This window comes from Sminthopsis crassicaudata, chromosome X (assembly GCF_048593235.1).
Source record: "Sminthopsis crassicaudata isolate SCR6 chromosome X, ASM4859323v1, whole genome shotgun sequence".
In the NCBI taxonomy this organism is placed as follows: Eukaryota; Metazoa; Chordata; class Mammalia; order Dasyuromorphia; family Dasyuridae; genus Sminthopsis; species Sminthopsis crassicaudata.
This window is the reverse complement of record NC_133623.1, coordinates 83,696,742-83,718,633: the sequence shown is the minus strand read 5'-3', so window position 1 is coordinate 83,718,633 and position 21,892 is coordinate 83,696,742. Positions and strand designations below refer to the sequence as shown.

Genomic DNA, 21,892 nt, shown 5'->3' with positions numbered 1-21,892 from the left:
TAAAAAAGGCTCACAGCAGAGAACAAAAGAACAATTTACAAGGAAAAAAAACAGGGACACTTACTAATATAATTCTTCTACTAATATACGTGTGTGTGTATACACTTTCTTAAACTGGTAATTTTTTGAATATATTTTGAATCTTCTTTGATATTCTGTTGAACACTTGACAGTGTTCTCTTCGGTTTTATTTTGTTTCATATTTCTTTTTGATTTTTCTCTTTTATTACTCTTTTAAAAATAAAATAATTTTTAAAAAATAAAGTGTATAGGGCATTCATAATTAATTAAATGAAAAGATGGCGACTCGGGAGTACGATGGTGTCCTTGACAATCATAAGGAATAAATTGTTGTAAACAGTGTGGGTCTAAATATGACAGAAAATATGTTCAAAATAAAACTTACAATTTTTTTTCCAAACAAGATATAGGTTACATCATCAGAAATGCTTATTTTCATTGCTATAATTCAAGCATTTCAGAAATTCTAACTGTATTAGCCAAATTACTATGTTGAAGATAAATATATTGTATGGACAAGGAATAGATTTTCCTAGATAAGAGGATAGGACACAGAGTAATATTAAAAATTTCTATGTAATTTATTCATAAAGAAAGAAAGCACAATAGAAAAGAGAGAGAAAAGGCCGGGAAGATCTGCAAACTCCTTTCATTCAAGAAATATTAGATGAGATCTTCAGGGCCCTTGCACTTATTATTTTACTAGATTTGCTTCCCCAGCATCAACGTCCAATTGAAATAGGGAAAATCCTGGGAAATGGATGAAAAAATAGAGCAAAAAGGGAAATAGCTCAGGTACTCAGCAAAAACATGTTTCCTGAGAATAGAAGTGCAAACTCACTTTCTACCTCCACCTGCCTTTCTACATCTAGAACTGCATGTGAAGGAGACAATTTAAGTCTCGTATGTGTAAGATTAATTTCCCTATCTTCCCTATTTCTGACAAGGATGTCCACCATCTTTCTAGTCCCTCAGGCTTACAGCCTAGGACTCATTCTGAACTTCTCAGTGTCTCTTACCCTCTATATCCAAGTTGTTGACCCAGCATATTGATTTTACCTTCTTAACCCCTCTCAGATACTCCCTTTCTCTCCCCCTTGTACAGGCCTTGCTTATAATATGACACCTAGACAACGGCAATATCCTGACTTAAGTTTTTATCCACTCTGCTCTAGTAACCTTTTAATCATTAGAGATTTTCCCAAAATACCATTTCAATGATGTCATTTTCTGTTCCTTAGCTCCCCCACTCCCCACTCCATATCAATAAACTCCAGTGGCAAGACCAAGTACAAAATGCTTGGCCATTCAAAACCATCACAAAGAGTTGTATACACCCGAAAAAGAAAAACCGTGGATTCGCTAACACTTGTATTTGCTTTTTCTTTTTAGGGTAGTGGCTGTTCTGAAGAACCGAAGCCATCATGCCCTGAGAGGTTAGTTAGTGTTTCTGACCAAAATCAAAATACATGGATTTATTTTAAAAGTACAAATACACCAAGGACGTTGTCCATCTAATTGCTGTCTTTATATCTCTGTCTTCCGCTCTTTCTCCTTCAAAATCTTTGTGAAAGATACAAGGATATGAAGTGATGCAAGTCAGTACTGAATTACATATGGAATAATGAACATTGTTTGAAACTATTTTAATATCAACTTTACTAACACTCACCAAGGAAGTTGGTTTTCTGAAAACTTTCACTTGTTTTAAGTATAAACATAGATTTAAAATTTTCTTTAGGAAAGAACATATGGACTGTGATGATGGACAGATTGTGGATGAATCTATCAATCCATTTCATTCAGATGAAAATTCAGATTCTGTTGTAACAAAAAGCTTCTCAGAAGGTATATTGTATCATAATTGTTTACATATTTGAAAGTTTACACTCCTGTTTATGGGTAGAAAATTTGGTTTTCTTTGTATAAAACTACTTTTCATTGTTAAAATTTTAGTCATAGAAGAACTAGATTCATAGCCAGAAGGGATTTTAGAATTCTTCTAAACCCCTGATAGTACAGATTAGGAAACAGGTACTAAAAATAACATGGCTTACTCAAAATCATTTGTCATTATTTGTCATTAATAGCCTCTTATATATAAGCCCTTAATTTAAACTGCCTTGCAAATTAGTAATTTTTGAAATGGCTTTGATATAGGGAGGGTTTTTATCTTTATTTTTTTTTATTCATTTTTCCAAATTATCCCCGGGAGGGTTTTTTTAAAGATCATGTTTGTTTTATTTTAAGTTAAAAGCTGCTGGCTTTTATCTTGGGGAACTTTTGACCTTTTTTGCCACTTCTTGGATTGTCTCCTGACTTTGGGGTCTGCTTCTAATATTCATCTTCATTTTCTACCCATTCATAATCTAGAGGATGACCTTGTGTTGAAACAGTTGTACAGATAAGCTTTTAACTTACCTTGACAGGGAGGGGCACCTCACTTCCTGCTTGTCTACTTTCTTCCTCAAATTCTGTGGCCTTCTAGTTCATTCAGGTTTTGCCTTATTTTCTTGCAGTTGTAGACCTAGACACCTAAATGCTCTTACCAAAGTGTCCAGGCACTTGATCTGCCAAATCTAATAGTTATCCTTCTGCCCTCCACCTCAGTCCTAATCCTATTTTTATCTCTTTGCTGCTCTTCATACACTTGCTAAAGTATCACCTCTTTTCTTGGACTTATTTTCCTGCCTCTCTATTTCTTGGTCTCTCTCTCTTTTTTTCTTTTGCTTGCTTATTATTTATATTTCACATCTACTTCTCGGCCTTGGGACCTTTCATTTCTCATTGTGATTATTGTGCACTACAGGTTTTAATTTTCATCCATATACAGATGACACCCCGAGCTTTATATAATAAGCCCACTGTAACTTGCATTTCAGTCCCACATCAACTGTCTGGTTTTACTCCTATTTTGTAAATGAGGAAACTGAGGCAGACAGAAGCTAAATGACTGTCTGACTTACAGATGCAGTCTCCTTTGTGTGCTTTCACTGATGAGAATGAGAGCTTCTTGAGTTCAGGGACTTGATTTTCCATTGTTGTTACCAGCACTTTGATGTTAGGCCAGAGGGAAGGTAATACTCTGAACCTTTGATCTTGGAGAATAAAGCTAAACATCCTCAAACGACATGGGGAATTCTAAATCTTTGGATTGCTTTTTCCCTCTGAGGCTTTAGTTTGGGAAGAACAATAAAGACAATATTAATGCTCCACCTTCCTCCCGTGGGTTTTTTCTAAAGAATTTCATTTTGAATATCACAGTTCTGGTTTTAGAGACTTCCAGATTTCAAGTATGAGTTTGTGTTGAAGTCCCTTAGCATCTTGGAGCAAACTGCCATTTTATCCACTGGTTTTTAAAACTTTGTTTTTATTTCTGATACTCAGGGTGGATTTAGTGTTTTCACATAATTTGCATCACGATTGTTATTAAATTGTAGGTAATGTGGTTGTGCAACCAGAACCAAAAAAGAAGGACTACAAAGATGATTTCCAAGAGCCTAAAGTTAGGCACAAAAGGAGAATGAGGATTAAAACTTCCAAAAGACATGTTGGTAAGTAGTTTAGTTTAAAGTTAATTTCAAACTATATTTTGTAAAATAGCATAAAGAATGTTGAAAATCATTGAAAGATATGCAGTAATAAAAAGAGACTACAATATTGTAAGTGGAAAGAACACTAAAAAAAATTGAACTCTTTCTTTAACCTTAAAGAATGGAGGAAAAGTATATTCTTCCTGTGGTGGAGGTAAAAATGAAGTGTCAGTTCCTGTGCCTGTGATGTTGAGGTTAATACCCAGGGTGAGAGGTATTTTTCTGCAAGCAAACCTAGAGTGTTCAGGTTAATGTTATTCCCTGGGGTGGGTGGCCAGAACAAGTGGGTGGTGTCCAGGGTGGAGATGGTGACATTCAGATGTGGGGCCTTTGCCAAGGACGCCTCGGGTCAAAGATGTCCATTATCATGAGAAAAAAAGAATAAAATGTGCAGAATTAATTTACTTAGGGAAATGGCCAGTTAACAAAATAGGAGAAATAATGGTCAGAGGGAGAGGAAACATCTTGAAAGGTAATAAGAGGATTAGAAATAGGAGAATGATAACAAAATAATGTGTTGGGCAAACCAGATGAAATAATCAGAAAGAGGGAGCAATCAAGTGTCAAAATATTTGGAGAATCAAGGAAGGATAACTGTTGGACTTAAGAAACTGTGTAACTGAAACTAAAGCAAACTGTCAATTAATAAACATTTATTAAGCACCTATTATTTACCAAGTGTTATGCTAAGCACTAAGAATACAAAGAAAGAAAAAACAGAAGCCTTTTGTCTCAAACCCCCCCCCCCAAAAAAAAAAAAACAACATGATGTCTAAAGGGGCAGTAACTTGCTATCTGTATTTGAATATTTTAATACTTCAACATTCTTTTCCTTTTGCTCCCAAAATCCTTCCTTCAAATTTTGCAAGTCAGGTAAGTACCAGTTTTATTCTGTAAGATTTAAAATGTTCCTAAAACCCTTGTTTGTGGCCTACTTTTGATCTGGTTTGATATGAGTATATTGGTGTTAACTATATAGGCTGTAGTCCAATCTAGTGTTCTGTCAGGAAATAATCAGCCTGACAAGGGCTCCTTAGTTGACCTTTCTATCCAAATGTTTCATATAACACCGTAATCAGATTGCTTTGCTATCTTTCTCAAAAGTTACAGCGCATTATTATGAAGAAATATAGTCAAATTTTGGTCAACATGAATTATTTTGGGATGGTTTGTGATTGGAAAAAGGTTAATTTTTTTCATTGGGAGCTTTCTTCACTCTGAACTAATAGTAGTCTTGCCATAATGATGATGAAGTGTTTTTGATTTTATTTTTAACCTGTTAGAAAGTAGGTTATATTTTTTAAAATCTTTCTGTTGGCTTTGGCTCCTGCTGTTTCGCCTTTACTTTCTTGTTGATCCCTTTTGTTAATTCCTTTCCTTTCTCCCAATTCTTAATTTGCTGTTCAGTTGTCTCTGAAACTCTGTGACCGTGCTGTCTGTGGGGTTTTCTTTTTGTTTGTCTTCCTTTAGAAAATATATTAAAAATCATGATTAACACCTCAGTTTTTTTTGATATAATACGTTCTGTTGCCCCTACTCTTTATTTTATCTGTGTATATCTCATTTTTCTATGATAGGTATTATGTGCACATACACCTATGTCTCATTTTGCTTGAAAGCAACAAGCTATTGAATTTAAGTCTATTCTCTATTTCTGCCTTATGAGTAAATTAATACTTGTGTCTTTTCCTCCCTCCTATTTCCCCCACTTTCCTCCTCACTCTATTTACCCTCTCTCTCTCTCTGTTGCTGTTTTACTTCTTCCTGCCACCTTGCCCTCCTGCTCCTTGTCCCCTCTAAGTCTTCTTTCCTTTCTGGTACAAACAGTGAAGTTCCTGCAGCATCTGACCTCCCCCCCCCCCAGCTTATCAGTTCTTCCTTTTGTTTCTCATTTAAATGAAATAATTGCTCTTTTTTATTCCTCCCTACAGAGTTTAATTTTTAGACTTGATTCCTTGTACTCAATTCAGCCCAAGCCTTTCTTTTTTTGTTTGTTTTATTATAGCTTTTTATTGGCAAGACATATGCTTGGGTAATTTTTTAACACTGACCCTTGCAAAACCTTGTATTCCAACTTCTCGCCACCTCTCCACCCCCTACCCCAGATGGCAGGTAGACCAATACATGTTAAGTATGTTAAAGTATATGTTAAATGCAATATATGTGTACATATTTATACAGTTATCTTGCTGCACAAGAACAATGGGATTTAGAAAGAAGGTAAAAATAACCTGAGAAGGAAAACAAAAATGCAAGCAGACAATAACAGAAGGAATAGAAATGCTATGAAGCCCAAGCCTTTCTTCAAAAAAACAGGTTTTGTTTAAAACTTAAAAATTAAAAAGAAGATAAAAAAAAAAATGTGATGTGCATATCAGAATGTAAAGGACTGTTCAAAATATGTAATAATAAATTCAATTTCCAGAAAACCTATAGAATAATAGAGGACATTGTATTTGTGACTGTCTGCTTCCTGGTAGGTTTTCCTTTGTTCTCTGTTGTGTACTTTTTACTTTATACTTTTCCACCTTTCCTTCCTTGCAATTCAGTCAAGCAGGCTGCAGGAAGGATGTATCTATTTATGTATGTCTATATATATGTATATGTGCAGATATATATGTATATATGTATACATATACATATATATACATATACATATACATATATATAAAACGTGTATACACATACATATAAAAGCATTGACATGCCTGGCACATAATGAAGATTTCCGTATTTTGACTGAATCTTTCAAGTTTTTGACCTAGTCTGGGATAAGTGATTACTACCCCTGCCTTTGTTTTCTAATAAATTCTGCTCCTGTTCATTATTATGTTTTGTGCATCTCTTATTTTTTATCTCCCAGCTCCTCTGCTTTACCTGCCCCTTGGCCTTGCTACTACTTAACCTGCTCAAGAATCCCTCCCTTATTCTCCCCACTCTCCCTCTTTTCCCTCTCTCTTTATTCCATTCTGACTAATATAATACATTTATTCCCAGACCATCTTATTTCTTTATAGATATAAAGGACTTGATCCCCTTATAGATGTGCATGTACCATCCTTCCTTTAACCCATGTCTGATATGAGTAGGCTTCCAGAAATCTCAGTCCCCCTCCCCGTCTAATTCCTTGCTCTTGCTCATTCATCTGTGAAATGGAGTTATCTTTTTAACTTGTCCTTCCCCATTTTGCTTTTCAGAATCACATCATCCTCTTCTCTGCCTCTGGCTTTCTCTCAAACAAATTACTAATGACAGTCACAGACATAGCGTGAACATCTCCACGCAGGAAACACAGAGTTTTGCCTGACTGAGTCCCTTGTAATTCATCCTCGATGCTTACTTGATATTTTTCTTGGATCTTATTTGTCTCTTTCCGAAAAAACCATGAAAGCCTGGCAGCTCAGGGTATATTCCTTCTCTCAGTTCACAGTTATCCTTCACTTGCTGCATGTGAAGGTTTTGGCTGCAATCCCACTTCTTTCTCTCCTTGACATATACTTTCCCAGGACCCGTATTCTCTCAGAGCAGCTTCTGTGTGGTTCTCCTTATGATGCAATGTCAGGTTTGGTTTGCCCATTTCGCGCCTCTCTCCTGGGCTCCTTCAGTTCTGCTTTGTGCAGCCCTGTACCATTGAGTAAACATGCATTCAATTCTACCGTTCCATTTTCTCCAGAGTTCTAACTTTTTAAAAATACTGTTCATCTCTTTCACTTCTTTTTTGTTTGTTTTGATTAATTTAGTTCTCAAAAGGGAAAGTTGAGGGCCTCCATTTGTATAGTGTTGTTGCTTTTCCCTTACAACTCATTTAACTTTTTAAAAATTAATTTAGATATTGCATCATTTGGTGCTCGTGTTGATATTTTATTTTTTATGGTACTTCTTAGTGAAAAGTCATTTCCCAATACCTTTTAATTAGACATGTTTTTGCTTTTGCTTTATCTGAAATCATCATAACTACCCTCTGTTCCAGGCCTTACCTTTACTCTGTTGTGTGTCTCTTGGTTTCCCGATGTATTTCTTACTTTTTAATCCACTTATGTTTTGTGTTTGGGTTTATCCCATTCCTATTTGCAGTTAGGTTACTCTGTAGTACCCTTCAAATTATCTTTCCCTCATTTACCCATTTATCTCTTTTTTTCATCCTGCTCACCTCCTCCACAGACCCTCTTTCCCTTCTCTCTTCCCTACTTTAGAAGTAAACATGTTCCTGTGCCCAATTCGGGCTGTTATTCTCTCTGATCCGCTTCCCGTGGGAGTGAGGTTCAAGCATTATTCGTCATTGTAAAAATTCTTGTTTTCCACTTTGATGTAAGATAATTTGCTCCATTCTCCTTCTCCCTTGGAGGCTGAGTCTTTTTTGGGATCTTTTCAAATTGTCTTAGAACAATTGTTTGACTTGTTTTCCTATGCTCTCTGCCCTCTCTGAGGCAAAATTCTGTCTTTTCTTTGTAAAGGAAATTTGATTTTCTGAAGGGCTTTTCTGTCTTCCCAGAATTCTCTCTCCACGGTATTTTCTTTGTAAAGATACTTTGCATTCACCGTTTTCTTCCTCTTATTGCTTGGACCAGAGCCACACATTTCACACTCAGCCATTGCTCACAAGTCTTGTAATCTGGAAACATGTAGTGATCTATATCAGAGCGCACTCATTCCTCCACCCAGCAAATGCTCTTGGATCTCCCAGGATCTCTTCTGTCTTTCATTTTCCTTGGACATTACACTGCTTTTCTCTCAATACTGTCATTTGCTGGTGGCCAGATCCCTCCTGAGTCTCCACAGACCTTTCTGTCTCTCTCCCTAGGCTGCCCTGGGCTAGAAAAGAAACCATCATGTGCTCTTTGCTGTGCTTGATTAGGGGAAGGCTTGCTTCTCTTCTAATTGTATGGAGAAAGCTTTGAGTTTAGCCCCATTGCAGGTTATCCTTGCTGATGACGGTCATAGATTTTACTTATTACTTTATTGCAAACTGCATTTATTATTAGTCCCTAGTACTTTTTAATAGGAACAGGTCCTTTGTTGTGGAGAGGCCTTTCCTTGCATCTGTGAAGATAATCATATGACTTTTGTGGGATGTTCTTTCTTTGGAGTCTACTGTTCCATTACAATTGTCTAATTATGCCCATGTCTTTAACTCCTGATCCATCCTCTTCTTTTAATACCTCTCCATTCTCTTGTAGTGTCCTTAATTTCATTTTTAACTACCTTAACAGTGCTGAAATTCGGTAACTCATTTGTCCTCATCTTTTTCAAATATCTGTTTACAACTATTGAGCAATCACCTACTTTGAGCACTCTAATTCAATTCCTCCACATCTTTGTTGCTATAATCATTTTCCTTAGTGATTGGTTTGTCTGTGCTATTTCTTTACCTAATTAGTCTCTAGCAAAAATATAGACCCCTCATTTTGATTTTTAAAGTCCTGAATTATTTTCCATTTTAACCATCCTTGCTTTCCTTCCCCAGCTGGCCTTCTATTTCTCATACTAATAATTCATCTTTTTCTCTTCCTTCATTGTGATTATTGTTCCCACAATGTCTTTCTTCCTTGTTTTAAAGTTTTTGTCATGTTACCTGTGTCTGACTCTTTGTGACTACATTTGGGTCTTTCTTGACAAGAATTTTATAGTGGTTTACTGTTTCCTTTTCTAGTTCACTTTAAAGGTGAGGAAATTGAGGCAGAAATGAATTCAGGATAATGTATGATGAGATGTCTTCCAGTTACAAAATTTATTAGTTTGTGAAATTTATGAAACTTATCCACAATTTTGAATAAGCATGCAACAGTAAACTGATGGAAATACACATATCTTTGTAAATTCCTATTGATTAAGCAAATAGGACATGGACAAAAAGATACTGAGTTATAAAAATGCAGTTTCCAGGGTTTGATTAAATTTAAAATTGTATTTGTGAACAGACTATGTTTATAATTTATTTGTTTAGGGGAAAGACTTCATCACATTGTGAGCTGTACTGCTTGTGCACAAGAAGTGAACCTTTATGAGGATTCAGTATATAGACATCCTGCATTGAATGTTCTTATTTGTAAGGTATGTAGTTATGAAGTGGATGAGATTATCTGTAAACTATTTTGCCTTTTGTTTGGGAAAAAATTCTCCTGTTCGAGTAAGACATCTTTTTATTTATAGGAATTCCGTAATGATTCATTTCAAAAGTGAAGATTCTCTTTTTAGAAGTGAGATGCAACAAGTGCTGATCAGACTTGATTAATAAATTGGTTAGTTTAGATAAACTTCAGTTTTTAATATACATGAAGACAAACATAAAGACTCTCTGTGCCCAACCTGTGAGCTCATACTGTTTGGATCAGTCATTGTGGGCCACAAAGTGTCTTGACACTATCATAGTGAGGTAATTTTTACCCTTTTTGATTATTAAGAATATTGTTAATTTAGAAAAACCTCAGTCTTATTCATGTTTGACAGGATATGTAATATTTTGCTCTCAATTGTTCCTGCTTCTGGTGAGAGGAAAACCTTTCAAATGACCTCTTTGGGGATCAGTATTTATTGAAATAATAAAAGTTGTTTTAATAATAGCTTCTTTTCCTTAGCACTTTAAGATTTCTAAAGGGCTGTACACATGTAAAGTTGTTTGGTGCACAATAACCCCTATGAAGCTGTCTTACTATATTTTGTTTTATTTATTAACTGTGAGAATGAATAAATTATTTGAGAAAGGACTTCATCTGAAGTCTTTCAGACTCTATCACCATATAGAGTGTGTTTGAGGGCATCAAAAGTTGTGTTTTTGATTGTACTAATAATGTTTTCTGCTCTTCCTTGGATGCTGCTTATTTTCCATTTAGCCATTTGCACATTTTTTTCTGAATATGTTTTGAATTTTCTTTAAATCAGCTTATCAGTTAACAAAGTGAATTCTTCATAGACATTTTGTTCCGCTGTTCCCCATGATAGGTCATTACTTTGTTGGCAGTTCTTTACTTTTGCAAAATATTTCATTTTTTCATTATGACTAAAGTTATCACCCCAGTTTTGTGTTTAAATGTAGTGTATGCTTAGTGGATTTAAGCATTTTATAATTTGTGCTGTGTGAACGTTAATATTTTAACAGATTTAAACCATTTAGAATTGAATGTTAATTTCTCTTTTAGAGCTGCTACATGTATGTAAATGAGGACATAAGCCATGATTCTACTAGACCTGATAAGCACTGCAGGTAGGAATATATCTCCCAAAATAGAAAACATTCTTCTTTTGGGGATCTATTAAATAGTTTATTTATTTTAATTTATTTATTCTTTCAGTGAGTCTTCACTATGTTAAATGTCAGAGATTATAGCATATATTCCAAATTTGAGGTATACTAGTTTTAAATTTATAACTACTCATGTTTTCTGATTGAAGAGAAAGAGGCATTCAGCTTGTTATGGTTTAATTTTTCATTTGGATTCAGGTCTTTTTGAGCTGCCCATGATTTTGTTAACCTGGGTTCCTTTTTCGCTAATTTCAGGATATCTCTGAACTTAGATGTTGGAGAAATTTATACATTTGTTGCACTTGATGTTTAAAATTAAAATAAATGTTTGGGCTAAAGGCACCTTGTACTACAAAGGTGTCCACAAAACACACACAGACAAAAATACAACGTCTACTTCATACTGAATTTCCAACATAACGGCCACAATTCTATTCTTTGTTGTTGAGTCATTTCATTTATCTCTGAAATTTTTAATTCTTCATTTTTAATCCACATTTTTTTTTTAATCACGTTGGGAGAGAAGAATCAGAATAAAAAAGAAAAACAAGAGGAGAGAAAAAACCAAAAAAAGATGTGATCATAGCATGTGTTGATTTACATTCAATCTCCATAGTTCTTTTTTCTGGATACAGATGCCATTGACTGTCAAATCTATGGGGAGTACAAAAAAGAACTAAGTCTTTCCTGTTGATCATTGTATATTCATGCTGTTACTGTGTACAATGCATTCCTGGTTCTGGTTGTTTCACTCAGCATCACTTCTTGTAAATCTTTACAGGTCTTTCTAAAATCAGCCTGATCATCATCTTTTTTATATCACAACAATATTGCGTTACTTTCACACACCACTTTGTTCAGCATTTCCCCAAATGATGAGCATCTACTCAAAATTTGGCCTGAGATTTCTCGAAAAGTACTGTGGTCTATACCACTACTGGGGCCTCTAGTACACTGTGTGCAAGGGCTGCATCATATCCGAGGGACCGGGAAACAGATTTGGGAAGGCTGAAAGTCTGGTGATCCCAGTTTGTTTTCTGTCTCCCCTGTGGGGATGTACCTAAGTTAAGTGTGTTGGCATTTTTTCACTCTGACCTTCTTGGCTTCCTTTCTTTTCAATAACTAAGTACTTACTTCCTTAATTTCCTCTCAATTTAACCCTTTAGACTTGTTCTCTTCTAGTTTATGCTTTTAAAAATACCCTTTCAGCTCTTCCAAGATTTTTTTCAGGGATCTGAGAACAAATCACATTTTGGGGGGCTCCAAATATAACCACTTTGATACTGTTGTCCTTTTATAAATACACCTCGATCTTGCCTGTTACTACAATAACTTGTCATTATCTTTAGAAAGTAACTTTTTCCCCCTAGTTTTTTTCTTTTTTATTTTTCCTCACATTTTCTTTCTGCTTTTTTTGACTCGGATTTTTTTTTATTGTGACACTTCTCCTCTGGTCTTTTGCTGTTCTAAATTTTGGTGCTGCTTGCTGCTGGCTTTCAGGACTTAGGGTGTAAGATGGGGACAGGAGTGGTGGGGGTCTGGTTTCCCTGGTTGCCTCCCTGGGGTGTGGAGTTTATTTAGCTCTTTGGCTAAATTTGGGGAGGGGTGAGGTGGGGTGTGAAAGGCCTTGGTGATGGTTTCCATATTAACATAATCTTGTTGGTGGCTGGTTTTGGAGGAGGGCTTAGAATTTAGTTACAACTAACTTGTCTAGCTTTCAGTGCCCAAATTGATGGCACTGAGGGGAAGGATCGGGAGGGCTATTGGTACTGATGCCATTTCAAAGAACAAATTTGATTGCAATGACCTGCCCTGTGGCTGTGGAAACAGGCATTAAGAACATGAATTAATGAAATTTCATTTCAATTAAAGTTTACAGTTCACCTTAAAGTTTCTGTCCCTGTCCCTTTGCATTGCTCTGAAATCTTTGCTAATTGGCTTCTCAAAATCCCTATCTTCCATCAAAGTTTAGCTGAAGTAGTTGTGTCTCACTGGGGTGAGAGGAACACAAGTGACAATGTAGTAGTAGTAGTAACTAGTAGTTAGTACTAGTAACTAGTAGTCGTAGTAGTAACTAGTGGTAGTAATAGGTGATAGTAGTAGTAGTTCCTAGTAGCAATAGTAGGTAGTAGTAGTAGTAGTAATAGGAGTACATAGACCTCACAGCAGGGGGCAGAGTTCCAAGTGTAGGGCAATTCATCTGTGAGTGATGAGGAGTAAAATGAGTCTCAAAGGGAAAGATGGTTCAATGCTTTCTTCTCCAAAGTAACCAAGGACAGGTCAGGTTAGTGAATGAATTCGCTACTCAAAGCGGTGTTAAAACAAAGTCTTCCTTGATAGTAAAGGGATAGGCAGGCATTTGTCCTCCAGGGAGCTTAAAGGCCAGACTTGCCTGCACAGGGGATGATAGTAAAGGGAGAGAGGGAATGCCAGAACAGAGTTGGCAGGCACTAGGCAAAGAAGCACCAAGAGCAAGAAATAGAATTTTGGGGATTCTTTTCATACATAATCAGGGTCATAAAACAAAGTTTGTATAGAGATGTTATCCAAGAGGATCTGGAGATATGTGTAGATAAGACAGGAATTTCTCTTAAGGATATAAATTCTATCATTTGTGTCTCAAGTTACCTCCTTTAACCTAGACTAAGACAGGAATTTCCTGTTAATTATTTGTATCTTGGGCTATCTCCTTTTATCCTCTTCATGAGGACCCACCCTCTCCCTGAACAACAATGTGTTAGGCAGCTGAGCCATCACCTTCTTCAAAAGAAGACCTCAAGGTAGGGCCCTCACCCCCAGAACGAGGCACCAGCCAGATCTTGACCCCTTTGCTGATCACCATAGAGACTCCCCCTTGCCACTTGGGTACAAGGAGGCCTTGTTTCCATAGCAACCCAGGAGGACCCAGCCCAGCAACAAAATAAAATAATATAATAATAATAAGATAATATTTTATTTATTTTACTTTTGATGGAGTTGAATGCTATTTTCTTAGATTTGGACGAACTATCCTGCTGAAATGATATGATGATCTGGGGAGTTCTTCTTTTTCATTTAGCAGCTTCTGAATTTCCTCCATCATTGGCCTCAAACCAGTCTTTGAAATCAAACTTTGCACTCAAAACTTAGGTGTTTCTTGGTAGAGGGCAATATATTTTGCGGTATCTCGATTCTAATTTCTGCTTCAGTATTAGTTCACATGTATTCTGTATTTAAATGTATGTGTGTATGTGTGTGCGTGTGTGTGCTTTGTCTCCTCCCTAGAGAATCTACGTTCCTTGAAGGCAATGCCTGTTATATTTGTGTCTTTTGTTTTATTAATAACTAACACAAAGTATTCCCTAAATTCAATAAGTGCTTTTGGTTTTCTTCCTACAAAACACATTTTGCCTTTTGTGCCATTTAGCTTCAATAGGATAGTGTATTTGAAAATTTTTAAATTGAAAACATATTTATTAAACATAGAGAATTTGCAAATGTCTTAAAAATTTGGACCCTAGCATTACTGATCTGGAAAAGAAACCTTTAGACTAATAATAGTATGATAATGATGGTAATGATGATAATAATACCTAAATATGTTTATAGGGACTGGATGCTAAGTCACAACGGTCCTGAAACATAGGTGCTATTATTACTCCCCCCCCCCCCCGAGTCTGGGGTTAAGTGACTTGCCCAGGGTCACACAGCTAGGAAGTGTTAAATATCTGAGGTCAGATTTGAATTCGGGTCCTCCTGAATTCAGGGCTGGTGCTCTATCCACTGCGCCACCTAGCTGCCCCTATTATTACATTTGAGGAAACCAAAGTAAATAGACATTAAATGACTTGCCCAATGTCAAAATGTCACTGATGAGGTTGTGGTGGCAAAAACAGGTTCAGAATAAACATGAGACAAATTCCCAATGGCTGTTCTCTATCAAAATAAAGTTTTAATTAGGAGAGAAGAGATAACAAAGCAGAGATAAAATAGGCCCCTTAAGTGGCCCATAAGGAATAGAGTTGGGAGAGCATCTACTTGGAAAGCAAAGGAACTTGGCAGAATCCATGAAAGGGATTTAAAAGGAGGTCTAAGCGTGCCATTGATGGGTAGATTAGATTCACAGAGGAGTTTAGTAGAATCACCAGAGTTAGTGATACAACAGTATCCCTAGAAGGAAGGTACTATGAGCAGGGAGCAAGAAGAACCTCCTGGTGGGCTTAGGACCAACTTGGCAAAGATCTTTATCCTAAGCAGATCTTTGATAGGGGAAATATAACCTTGGGAATATCTCAGGGATAAAGGCAGGAACTCAGGAGGGTGAGGATCAAGGAGGAGAGGAAGTGTGAGGGAGCTCAAAAGTGGGGGGAATCAAGGAACTAGATGGAATACCCCTGGCAGACCAGGGCCAGGACCTGTCTAAAGATATGATAATCAGCATCTCTAAAGGTTGTTTAAAGATGCACAGGGTTTGAGGGATGGACAAAGGAGTTTCATCCTCACAATTATTCTATAAACAGAATACTCTTAATGGAATTCTTATATCTGATAAGGGTCAGATGAGCTTCCTCCTGAGCTTACAACAACCTGTGAGGTTCATCAAAACTAGCCAGGTCAAGTAATTGTTGAGGGATGCGTAGCTACTTTGAATTTACTGGACTAAAGCTAAGGCTCCATATTCTTTGCCACAAAGGTGAATAATTTAAAACAATATATGTTGAGGTATATTTAGTCATATTAAAGTATATTAAATTTTCTGTAATTAGTAAATTTTTTGTTCCTGATTAACTTTTTTAAAAGTCTTTAAATAGTTGACTAAGAATGATGCTTAAATTTTTTTTATTTGTTTTTTACATTTCAGATGGTGTGCAGAAGGTGGAGATTTAATTATTTGTGGTTTCTGCCATAATGCTTTTTGTACAAAATGCATTCGGCGCAATCTAGGGGAAGAGGAGCTGTCAAAAGCAATAGATGATAACATTAAGTGGAATTGTTACATTTGTCAGCCGGAGCCTTTATTGGATTTGACTGCCATATGTAACTGTGTATTTGACAATTTATCAAACTTAGATCAGCAGTGTAAAAAGAAAAAGTTAGTAAGTGAAAAGAGTGATAACACATGTGACCAGTCAGAGAAATTAAAACATGGAAGTTGTGCTGAAGACACACCTCAGGTAAATAATCCTTCCCCTGCTATTGCACCACACCCTTTTCTCACATTACAGATTCCAGAAGCCTTGATTGGGAAGGCTAAAGCATTGTTTGAGAACGTGAGAGAAACTGGCCTTAGTTTTCTGAAATATTCAAAACAAACATCAGAACTTAGCTCAAGTGAGAAGTACTGTTACTATGAAATTACGAGATATATGAAAATGGAGATATGTAATGCCCTGAAGGCCTTGGAAGATTTCCTGAATAATGAAGTGATTAAATTGGTTAGAGAGATGGACAAAAGTAATGAAGAAAGAGAAAAGGAGAATGTTTAGAAAAATACTAAAATTCTTAAGATTTCTTTGTTAGGATTGGGTAAGAGATAGTGCCTTGTTCATAGCTACACTGTGAGGGCACCCGCTCTGTCCAGTCAGATTTGTTATGTTTGGGTAGGTAACCCTCGGTTTGTTTTCTGTAAGCCGCCTCCTGTTACTGCCAGTCTGCCCTGGTCAGGGGAGATGCCCAGGGCTCCTGAGACGTGATCAAATAAAGGCTTGTGTTTTCTCCTTTGAAATGCCTCTCTTTTTCATGGAGTTGGTGGACTTCTGACCCACCCAGTTTTAGTGGCTCCTCTGGGATAAGTGGGCAGAGCAGGGAAATCTGAGAATCTCTGAAGGTTGTGCATACCTTTGGACAATCTCGGGTAAGGTAGGCATGGGGAACGTCCCTGGGATTGGATTATGGTAGGCATTCTTCTAGGGTGGAAGCAGCAGCCACATGTGCATGGAAAAGCTAAAGGGTCCTGTTGCTCCAGTGAAGTTCCTGAGAGAAAGGGACAGGATATCTGGGCTGGGGCAGATGCTGTGACTCCATCATTCCCGTCCCAAAGGACGGAGACCCCAATTCATTTGGGGCTGGAGATGCAGGGCTCATCTTCCACAATGGCTTCTGACTGATCAGGGTGGAGATGGAGGTGACTTGTGCCCAATTAGCATCCAAAGGTGAGATAACCCTTGCAGAGACTGAGGTATGCAGTGATATCCCTCCTGCAAGGCCATGTGAAAAATGACTGAGGCAAGTCTGGAAGACAGAAATCTTATTACATTAAATTACATTAAACCTGGGGACGTTGGGGTTACAGTACTATCACCCCCTGCTGATCAAAATGTGCTCAGGTTTCACAGTCCCATTAGACACGGTGAGATTGACAGAATCATTGGCAGCCGTGAAACAACAGATGGTCACCAAAACTGGGAGTGAGGTAGTCTATGGAGGGTGAGTGGTCACCATGGGCAACATCTTGATTTACCTTCAACAAATAATAGAATAAATGCTAGGTCCATAAGGGTAAATAGATCATTGTCCATGTTTTGAAAACAAAAAGCTTTAAAAATAAAAACATAAACCAAGAAGTGTAATGCAGGAAGTTATACCTGATAACTCCACAGACATTCCTGAGACAGCTAATGAAATACCAGGTAACTGTGATGTTCTCTTCTCTAAATTGTAATTGTTTTCTGTGAGCAGATCTCTTGGGGAGCTTCTGGAAGCAGCCTTAGTTTCAGTTCAGTTCAATAATCCTAAATACAACCAGGGGTTAAAGTCCCAATCCTTTACTGTCTCTTTCCAAATCTCTCCTTCACTTGGGGCTCGGCTAGCCTTCCTCTTTCCTTGGTTCTCAGGAGCTCTTGTCCTAATGTCTCCAGCCAGCACAAAGGTAGGCGGGGGAATGAATCAGACTCCACCTTTAAGAGTGTGGGATTGTGGGTTTCCTGGAAGTCAATCCTAGTTGTGAATCTCCCAAAGTCCTCTCCTTATGTTGATTTTCAAAAGCCTCAAGTTAGTGAAAAAAGTAAAATGAAAACTGAAACTTCCAAAGGACATGTTGGTAATTTAGTTCAAAATTAATTTCAAAGAATATTTTGTAAAAATAGTCTGAAGATCTGCACTAATATAATGAGGCTACAATATTGTAATTGGAAAGAACAAAAAGACATCGAACACTTTCTATAACCATAAAGAATTGTGGAAAGTATATTCTTCCTGTGATGGAGATAAAAATGTAGTGGCAGTTCCTGTGCCTGTGATGGAGGTGTTAAGACCCTGGGTCTTTCCCAGCAAGAAAACCAGGAGTGTTCAGGTTAATGTTATTCCCTGGGTTTGGGGGTGGGGGTGGGGTGGGTGGGTGGAGGTTGGTGACCAGAATAAGAGGGCTGTTGCCCAGGGTGGAGATGGGCCCTTTACTAATAGTGCCTCAGGTCATAGATGTCCATTATTATGAGAATAAAAGTAAAGGAATGGGGAGAATAACGTACTTAGAGAAATGACCAATGAGCACAATAGGAGAAATAATGATCACAGAGAGGAGAAACATCTTGAAAGGTACTAAAAGGATTAAGAATAGGAGAATGATGACAAAATAATGACAGAGAAAAAAGAAAATAATCAGAAAGAGGGAGCAATCAAGTGCCAAAACTTTTTGAGAATCAAGGAAGGATAAAACCTATTGCACTTAAGAAGCTGTGTAACTACAGCTAAAATAAAGTCTCAATCAATAAACATTTATTAAGCACCTCTTATTTACCAGGTGTTATGCTCAGCACTAAAAATGCAAAGAAAGATAAAACAAAATCCTTTTCCCTCAAAAAATCACAGTCTAATTGGCAAGTAACTTGTAATCTTCCTTTGTTTGAATATCTTTATACTTCAGTGTTCTTCTCCCTTAACTCCTAAGACTCTTCTTTGAAATTTCCCAAGTCCAATAAGTACTCGTTTTATAGCTGTAAGACATAGAATGTTCTTAAAACCCTTGTTTGTGGCCTACTTCTGATTTGCTCTGAAACACACAATTTGGTGTTAGCCATCCAATCCATAGCCCGGTTTAGTGCTCTATCAGGAAATCAGCAGCCTAACAAGGGCTCCTTCCTTGACCTTTCTTTCCAAATGTTTCATACAAAACTGTAATCAAATTATTTGCTGTCTGTCTCAAAAGTTGCACGTCTTTATCAATTTATTAAATATAGTCAAATTTTGGTCACCATGAATTATTTCGGAATGGTATTTGAACTTGTTAGAAAGTAGGTTACATTAAAAAAAATCTTTTTATGTTTGCTTTAGTTCTTATTATTTGAAATTCAATTTCTTTCTTGTTTATCTTTTTTGTTAATTCCTTTCCTTTCTCCCCCTTTTTAATTTACTGTGCATTTTTGTCTGAAACTCTGTGTTCCTGCTGTCTATGGGGTTTTCTTTTTTATTTCTCTTCCTTTTGAAAATATATTTAAAAGTCACAATTGATTCTGAAGCAGAGTATGGTCCCTTTAAGAAACTGTATTTCCTCATGATCTGTGATCCCTTTCAGATGCTCAGCCCATTCCTGGCTGAGGCATATCCTCCCTAGGTAAGTTATCTTTCCAGGATGCCAGAGCCTTTGATCCAATTACAAATCCTGGTCAAAAAGCATCCCTTTGAAATGTTAATTCCAATAGGAGATCTGGGCTGCCCCAGCCCCCACTGGGTCTGACCTGCTTGGGCCGTCCCAACCCCCACCAAGACACTCAATATAATAGTTTCCATCAAGGAAGGTCTTTAGCAGATGGATCTTGGTAGGTCCCTTTACTGTCAGGACATTCTGTCCACTGAGAACTGCATCCTCACTGCAAAACTCCATTTTCCAGAGATCTGCCACTATGGAAGTCAGTCTCTTGGTAAACTGATTTCTGTCTAACAAACTTTCATTTTGAAAGTAATAATTCGGGGATCAGTGAATTCTTTCACTCCTAAAACCTGTGGCCAATTTAAAGGGATTCTTAATTACACTCTCATAGCCACTTATCTCTAGGCCACCAGGAATCTAGACCACTCAAACAGCATCAATGCCCCAGCTGTTTTATGTAATAAATTCTGTTCCTCCTCCTTATTTTATCTGTGTGTATCTCATTATATATGATATGCATTATGTACACAAGTTTCATTTTGCTTGAACGCAATAAGCTGTTGAATTTTAGTCTGTTCTCCATTTCTGCCTTACAAGTAAATCAGTATGTGTATTTTCCTTTTCCTATTTCCCCCACTCTCCTCTTCACCTTATTTGCCCTCTGTCTCCTCATTGCTGTTTTACTTCTTCCTGACACTTTTCCCTTCTTATTCCTTATCCCCGCCTAAGTCTCCTTCTGTCCTTCCTGGTAACAACAGAAAAATTCCTTCCCCCCTCAGCTTGCTTGCTTCTTTATCACTTGTAGTGTTGTGGTTGGTTTTCTGGAGGCCTTGGAGCAGCTTTCTTTTCAGCAAAGTAATCACCATGAGAGCAGCCAGGTGTTAAAGTCCAAATCCTTTATTATCTCCTTCATAGTCTAATTTCCTTGCCTGGGGCTCAGCTTTCTGGAGAGCCTTTTAGACTAGCCTTGGAGATGGAGTGAATCTGTCTCTGAGTCCCACGGTCCCCTAGGAGAGTCACCAGGAGCCTGACCCAAGATGGAATGTCTCTGGCTGAGTTTGTCCCAGCTTTATATGCTCTATTTTAATTACATCATCCTAAGTATGAATCTTGTAGGACTAGATCAAGTACTTAGTACAGGTACTGAACTAGAGAACTATTAATCACCGTGCTAAACTAGATAACCATTGATTGTCCCAATTCCACTGGGTCAGCGCCTTGTAAGAATCCTTGTTTCAAGTACAGAGTTCTGGCCCATAACAATCAGTTCTAAATTTTCTTTCTCATTTTTATGAAATAATTGCTCTTTTTATTCTTCCTACATAGTTTTATGTTCTTAGACTTCATCCCTTGTAACTCAGTTGAGCTCAAGGTTTTCCTTGTATTTATTTTTTGCTGCAGCACTTGGGGTTAAATGACTTGCCCAGGGTCACACAGCTAGGAAGTATTAAGGCCAGATTTGAACTCAAGTCTTCTGTCAGGTCTGGTGCTCACTACACCAACTAGCTGCCCCTCAAGCCTTTCTTTAAAATAAGTTTTTGTTTAAAACTTAAATATTAAAAAGAAGATAAAAAGAAACAAAATGTCCTGTACTTAGCAGAATGGAAGGGAGGGTTCAAAATACATAACAATAAATTCCATTTCAAGAAAGTCTATATAGTAATATAGACATTGTATTCATAACTGCCCATCTTTATTTCCTGGAGGTCTTCTTTTGTTCTCTGTTCTGCGCTTTTTGCTTTATCTTTTTCCTCGTTTATTCCTTCTTACCTTCAGTCAAGAAGGCTGCAGGCAAATATGGATATATTTATGGATATACATGTGTATGTACCGATATATGTATATATAATGTATATACACATACATATATATATATACATCTAAGATAATATTAATATGGCTGGCATATAATGTAAAATTCTCCATTTTGATATGATCTTTTAAAATGTTGCCCTAGTGTGGGATAAATGATTACTACCCCTGCCTTTTTTTCTACTAAATTCTGTTTTGTGCATCTCTTATTTCTTACCTTCCAACTCCTCTGCTTTATTACTACCTGACCCCTGGCCTTGCTATTACTTAACCTGCTCAAGAATCCCTTCATTAATCTCCCCCTTCTCCAACTTTTTCCTCTCTCTTTCTTCCATTCTGAGTAATCTTCAAACCCTCCTATTCCCACCCCATCTTATTTCTTTATAGATATAAATGATTTTATATCCTCTTATAGATGTGCATGTACCATCCTTCCTTTAACCCATGTCTGATATGAGTAGGCTTCCAGAAACCTCAGTCCCCCTCCCCTGTCTAATTCCTTGCTCTTGCTCATTCATCTGTGAAATGGAGTTATCTTTTTAACTTGTCCTTCCCCATTTTGCTTTTCAGAATCACATCATCCTCTTCTCTGCCTCTGGCTTTCTCTCCAACTAATTACTAATGACAGTCACAGACATAGCGTGAACATCTCCATGCAGGAAA

The 21,892-nt window shown here is 37.1% G+C and overlaps 1 protein-coding gene across 3 annotated transcripts in view; it reads left to right on the top strand.

The window, feature by feature from the left end:
• LOC141549151 (transcriptional regulator ATRX-like) overlaps positions 1 to 16,558 on the top strand; it is a 463,311-nt gene extending 446,753 nt beyond the window's left edge. For 2 of the 3 annotated variants that reach the window (XM_074278527.1, XM_074278526.1), the window contains exons 3-8: positions 1,414 to 1,457; positions 1,763 to 1,869; positions 3,462 to 3,575; positions 9,559 to 9,665; positions 10,751 to 10,815; positions 15,695 to 16,558. In XM_074278527.1, coding sequence (XP_074134628.1) covers positions 1,414 to 1,457; positions 1,763 to 1,869; positions 3,462 to 3,575; positions 9,559 to 9,665; positions 10,751 to 10,815; positions 15,695 to 16,319 — 1,062 coding nt within the window. In that variant the 3' untranslated portion in view covers positions 16,320 to 16,558. The remainder of the gene's footprint in view (positions 1 to 1,413; positions 1,458 to 1,762; positions 1,870 to 3,461; positions 3,576 to 9,558; positions 9,666 to 10,750; positions 10,816 to 15,694) is intronic. The other variant, XR_012484237.1, reaches the window with a different exon arrangement.
• The last annotated feature ends 5,334 nt before the right edge of the window (positions 16,559 to 21,892 follow it).